Source organism: Acomys minous (genome assembly GCF_964271855.1).
Source record: "Acomys minous genome assembly, chromosome: 5".
Taxonomy (NCBI): Eukaryota; Metazoa; Chordata; class Mammalia; order Rodentia; family Muridae; genus Acomys; species Acomys minous.
This window is the reverse complement of record NC_140494.1, coordinates 98,859,762-98,866,382: the sequence shown is the minus strand read 5'-3', so window position 1 is coordinate 98,866,382 and position 6,621 is coordinate 98,859,762. Positions and strand designations below refer to the sequence as shown.

The 6,621-nt window shown below is 37.9% G+C and overlaps 1 protein-coding gene across 1 annotated transcript; it reads right to left on the bottom strand.

Annotated features, from left to right (window-relative positions):
* Nucleotides 1–1,282: 1,282 nt before the first annotated feature.
* LOC311598293 (olfactory receptor 8B8-like) lies at nt 1,283–2,215 on the bottom strand (the record flags this gene model as incomplete). The annotated part of the gene is made up of 1 exon (XM_084783328.1): nt 1,283–2,215. The coding sequence occupies one exon, from the start codon at nt 2,213–2,215 to the stop codon at nt 1,283–1,285; it is 933 nt and encodes a 310-aa protein (XP_084639454.1).
* Nucleotides 2,216–6,621: the final 4,406 nt, after the last annotated feature.

Genomic DNA, 6,621 nt, shown 5'->3' with positions numbered 1-6,621 from the left:
TCCCTAAAACCCTTCTGCCCCTTAATCTTTGGGATTCCAAGAGCCCCCGGGAACCAATGAAGACCTCCAGTTTGGACTCTCACTATGCATACTGTCTTGCTATATTCTTAATGTTTGACCAAAAGCCTACTAATCTTGATGTCTAAAATAGGATGCATGCTCAGTTTATATTTACTATTTCAATAAACTGCATCATTGTATATAGAACACTGAGATAGGATAAAATTGAAACTATTAAAGGGAAAGAATGTACTGCCAAAAAATTAATATTATATAATTTGCTTGAGTAACTAGTAAACTTGCTTAGTTAAATTCTTCTCCATGAAGGCATAACAGGTACTAACACTGCCTGCCATTGAGTCCATGAGGGAAAACCCTAATGTAGGTGCCCTGTATTCTGAATGATTCGATATATGATTCATTTTTAGTATGAGAACATGGGAATCACAGAAGATTCATCAACTCCTCTTTACCAAACAGTGGTGAGACTATGGGAAGAACACGAGAGGGAAAATAGCATCTCCACTCTGACTTCAGAGACAAAGGAACTCTTCAAAATGAGCTCTCCTACAAATATTCCCGGAGCTTTATTTGTTGAATAGATAGTGTGCTGTCTCTATAACTACTGAAATCACTATCTGAGCGGCACAGCAACACAAGACTTCTAGATGAACTCTAATCAAAGTTCCCACAGCTGTGCTTAAGATGAGGCTCATAGAGCAACACTTGCCTAACATGCAAGAGAGGCTGAATATAAACTCTCCCACCAAATTGACAAAATCAATTTAAAAATGCATCTGAAAATATGACTTTTCCATTTCTGAGAATAGTATCTTCCAGGTTTTTGCACTTAAATCCTCAGAATTTCTAAGGATAGAGGGAACTGTACTGGTAGATAGGTACACAAATGTGTTTGTTCAGTTTTCAATACTTAAAAATATGATTTGGAAAATTACAGATACACTAATCTCTCAACTTTAAAAGAATGATGGGTTAATTATCCTTCACTATCTTTACTTCTGACATGTCCTAGATAATCAAGTTAATATTGCAGGTGAAATAATTTTAATTCCAAGCTATTCTCACCATAGGTAATGTTTTTGTTTGTTTGTTTGTTGTTTTAGTTGTTTTAACAATTGAAGTTTCTCAAGACAGTGGGCCAAATCTATAGTCTCATGAATGTAAGCAAATGATCTGATTATGAGCAAATTCTCCAGTGTGATCATTATTTTTAAACTTTACATATTTTAAGATTTACTTACATAGCAATTGTAGATTCTACTTAGATAAGCACACTTTTTTTCAACGTTTTTCTCAGTGCAATGTGGACATCCTTATTCCTTATACTGTAGATGAAAGGATTTAGCATTGGGCCCACAATGGTATAAAAAATGGTTGATACTTTGTCTTGATCAACAGATGCACTAGATGGCTTAAGATACATGAAGGCTGCAGCTCCAAAGAAAACAGAAACAGCTACTACATGGGAGCCACAGGTACTGAAGGCCTTTGACCCACCCTTTGCAGAATGGATGCTGAGGATACTGGAAAGGATCAAGGTGTAAGAAATAAAGATAGTCAGACAGGGCACTGTTACATTGACACCCACAATAATAAAAAGCACCAGCTCATTGATGGAGGTACTTGTGCAGGAGAGCTTCAGGAGAGGAACTATGTCACACACGTAGTGATTGATGATGTTGCCATCACAAAAGGTGAGTCTCAGCATGCACACTGTGTGGGCCATGGCTTCTACAAACCCCATCACATACACACCCACTGTTATTAAGTAGCAGACCTGATGGGACATGGTGACTTGGTAAAGCAGGGGTTTACAGATGGCAACATATCTGTCATAGGCCATTGCAGTCAAAATGTAGCATTCATCAATAACAAAGAAGCAGAAGAAAAAGAGTTGAGTCATACACTCGGCATGAGAGATGATGTTCTGCTTCACAAAACTCACCAGCATTTTGGGGGTTATGACAGAGGAGTAGCAGAGGTCTGTGAAGGAAAGGTTGAAGAGGAAGTAGTACATGGGGGTGTGCAGGTGAGGGTTCAAAACAATCAGAACAATCAAGCCCAGGTTCCCCACCATAGAGACCACATAGATTCCCAAGAAGAGGAAGAAGAGAGGCAGCTGCAGCTCTGGCTGCTGTGTCAAGCCCAGTAGGATAAACTCCTTCACTGTGCTGGAGTCGTTGCCTATGGCCATTCTTCCTCAGGTCAGATCTGTAAGAACAGCAAAAAAAAAGTTGTAGCATTAAAGTGAAATCCCAGCCCTCTTCAACATTCCACATTTAAATGAGATTAAGAACCAGAATAGAATGATAAATTCAAGCTTATTTTTTCCTGTGTCTTTGTTTTCTACATTTTATGGTAGTCAAGGTACAAAAATAATCATTAATATATAAAAAGAATTTCTTTGGGATTAATATTCACGGAAACAATTACATTATTATATCTGTAGAATCTCAGTTCTGCTTCTACCTTGACAGTCTACCTCCCACTTCAGTCTCAGTGGTAATCTCAAAAGAGAATAGGCAAGGTACATCAAAGTGTTGCTCAGAGGTAATTTGGTAAAAATAAAATCATGCACCCAATTCGGTATTTACATTTGTATTGGAGACCTCACAAATGGCCTTACTGATTCGTTTGTATTCTCACAGAGGGGCACAAAGGGCATGGAAGAGCTGTGAAGGTACATAGCACAGAAAAACAATTATTTCCATTATTTAGGTGTGTCCTTTTGGTAGTGATGGAAATTAATTTTGGGCTGGGAAATCCAGAACCCCATACTAACTGGCTCTGGAAAATCTGTAGTTCTGTATCAGGATTTATGGTGGAGGCTTTTCTCAGAATGCCTTCTCTACCGCTGAGGTTGGTAAATAGCATCTACAGATGTCTCAAGAGCTACCTGGCTTAAGACCCAAGAGGGTTTTCATGTTTTTGTAATCTTAAAGATCTAGTTAAAAGTGGAAAGGTTTGTGTTTACCAGATATTTTTCCCAAGAGATCAGGCTTTGTTGCTATGGGTCTTACAAATTAGTTCAATAGTAATGACATTGTCTTATTAGATGTGTGCAATTTTTTGTTTTGTTCTATTATTTAAGAATTTACACACTTTTACCGTGTGTATTGATGAGGTTCATCCCTGATGACTTCCCTTGGGGAGGGGAATAAGGGGAAATTGGGAGGGAGGGAAGAATGGGAGGATACAAGGGATGGGATAACCATTGAGATGTAACAAGAATAAATTAATAAAGGAGAAAAAAATGTAAAAAAAAAAATTAAATTGGCTACAAAATGCTAAAAAAAATAAAAATAAAAAAATAATTCCTCCCCATCCTCCTACCACCATTCTTTCCCAAGTTCATTGGTTCTTTTAATTTTTTAACCCACTGAGTCCACTCAGCGCTACTTGTTTGTATGTGCATATGAGATCCTTCTACTTGAGAGTAGGTAGACTCTCGGGGTCTGCATCATTGAAAACTACCATACTTCTCAAATTAGCCATAAGCTGCCAATAGTTATTCACCTAGAGGCAGAGTTCATGACCCTATTTTCTCTCCACTGATGAATTTTATCATGCCTGGTTTTACGTTGGTCTTATACTGTTGTTACCACTGTGAATTCCTTGACGGCAGCTCAAAAACATTGTTTTAATGTTATGGTCCATCACCTCAGACTCTCACAATCTTTCCACTTTACTTCCCTAATGATTACTGAGACCTTGGTTAAAGTGTATGATGTGGAGGTCCCAGTGAGGACTGAAATTCCAAAGTCTCTTATTCTATACTTGTTGGCTACTTATACATATCTGTATTAATCTCAGTCAACTGCTAAATGAAGCATCTATGATGACAGTTGAGAGATGCACATATCTATCAGTATGATGGAAATATATTGTGGGTGAATTTAATACTATATCCATACCAGATTACAGTTGTAGGTACTTCCCTATTCTCTATAACCAATCTGCCTCAGTAGTTGACTCCAAGACCCATTATAGGAATTAATTTTGTCTGTTGAGCAACCTTACAGTCCAAATCAAAAGTGAGTTATTCATATGACAGGCAAGTATTGCATCGGAGAACTTGTTCTACTAGATCAGCCATTACAGTAGCTCTCCTGAGTAACACCTAGGTAAAATTGATTATTACTTTTCTCTTATCATAGCATGTATATACCTTTAGCACTACAAGATCTGGGCAACCCCGGATTCATCCTCTAACTTCTTATACAAGACAAGACAAACTTTAAAAAACTGACATATACTATTCTCTTTTTAAATCCATCAGATTGGTTGAGATACAGCTATCACAAAGGATTAGTTGCTCACCAGCCTTTGAATCATGCTTGAATGAATGCTTATTATGAGCTTATATAACACAAAGAGAACGCTTTCATTTTCAGCTCTGTTTGGATTGTATATAGATGTCTATGACCTAAGTCTATTGCTTTTATGGATGAAATTATCAATGAATACAAAGAGGAAGTACAAAACAAATGCACATATATAGACATGGAAAGGTTCTTTTTTTCTTAAGAATGCTACTCAGCAGGCCATTTAATTGATACCAGCTTTATTGCTCACTAGTATGGCTTGAATACATGGTGTTTTCTGCAAAAAAAAAAAAAAAAAGATTGAATAATCAAGTTTGGTGGTAAACAAGTTCGGTGGCAATAATCTGTATGATTGGAAGTTCTATGGAACACTACTAGCAAACACCTCCAAAAAGGGGGAGTTCATTCCTGGTTCTGGCTTTTTATTTAATCAGGAGAGAGGAACACACTCTCCCAATTCTAAAAAACAAACAAACAAACAAACAAAAAACAAAACAAAACCTCCATGTAACTCTCTTTCTACGTGAGTATATTTTAGGAGGCTTGTATAACAGTAGGTTTACACATGACATTCTCAAAGGTTAGAGTTACCTGTCCCTCATCACCTCCTCTTTTCTGCTATCCCATCTACTGCCCCACCCAATCCTTCCTGCCTGTTCTTCCTGCACAACACCTGTGCTCCAATGTTACATGCATGTAATTACTGCCACTGTGGGCACGCTCCAAATAGAAAAGTATGAAAACCTGTCATATACTATGGATTCTCCATAATTTCTATCACTAGATCAAATCTTATGTGCTCCTTTACGTCTTATTTCATGCATATCGTACACACTTCTCAATCTAACTCTGTATCATGAAGGGATAGCGGCTATTTTCTTCAGAGGTACTTAAAGCAATTAAACTTGACATATGCATAGGGTGCCCTATAAATATGCATAGAAGAATAGGTATAATATTCTATGCAGAATAATTCCCCACAGGCAAATAATTATAGACTGATAATGCTTTTATTTCTAGACAAAAATGTGGACAAGGATGACATCCAGAAGATACATAAAGTCAGGGTTAACTCTCAGAGGCCATCAAAGTGGACTCCAGGTCAAAGTTTTTAAGCTCTGAAAGATTTAAAAAAAAAAAAAAAAAAAAAGAACCTATAGCTTTCTTCCCTGATTGTCACCCTGATTTTCTGAAAACGCTGAGAATACACAATGTCTCTTCTCATAGACTCAGATCAGAGGTGAATTGTAATAAGGTCTCAAATGCCAAAATCAACCTTCTATTTCTTTTGGAATGCCACTGGGAACCATTTTTACTCTTTTGTGGCAAAAAAAAAAAAATGGAAAACTTTGTTTCTTAGAAAGATTAATATTGATGGAGAGTACTTAGGAAAATGACCAGCATTTGAGAGAAGGAAGTAGGGTTGTGACGAGAGGGAATTACAGCAGACAGTGAGTGGGATCAGAAGAAACAGTGGGAGAAGAAGAGTGGGGAGGGAAGGATAGGGAAGCAGAAATGGAGGAGAATAGTATAGGGAGAACAAAGGAAGGTCTCTGAATTAAGAGTAATGCTCTGAGAAGTTCTGATTTTTAAAAAAAGGAGCTATCTCAAGAGAATATATAGTAAGAAGGCTCTTCAACACAAGGATACAGGAAAAACAACAGCAACAAATTCCTCCGAGACATTATCCTAAGGGGTTGAGTACATGTGGTGTTGCCACAATCAGTGAGAGTTCTACATTTAGCCTTGAATAACTGGAAATGAGAATACAAGTCACAGGCCTAGAGCAGGGAAATAGGAGGATGAAAGAGGATGGAGGGGGGAATGGAAAGATAAGAGTGAGGGAATAACAATTGAAATGTAATCTGGATAAATTATTTAAAGAAAGAAAAAGAAAATACAAGGTTGAAGTAGCGAATGTGTTAACGCCCAGCTGGTGCTCTGGAGAGGGCCCAGGGTAGTTTCTCTGGAGTTGGATGCAGATGCCCTTCCAGTTCACTTTATCTCTTGGGTGGCCAGAGCTGGTGGCTCAGACAACCCAACCGATCAGGATTAAAAGAAAAAAAAAGAAAGGAAGGGGAAGAAGAACCCAAGGTTTCTTCTCTAGGGACTGGCTGTACTGCGGCTGAGGAGAACTTAAACTAACCACAAATTTCCTATGGCTGAGGCTATGAAAGCGGCTTCTGGCTAGAAACTGCATGGGAGTCATAAAAGGAGGCTCTTTGATCTGTAGATAGGCCTCTTTGCAGAGATCTCCAATAAGTTGCTGTAAACA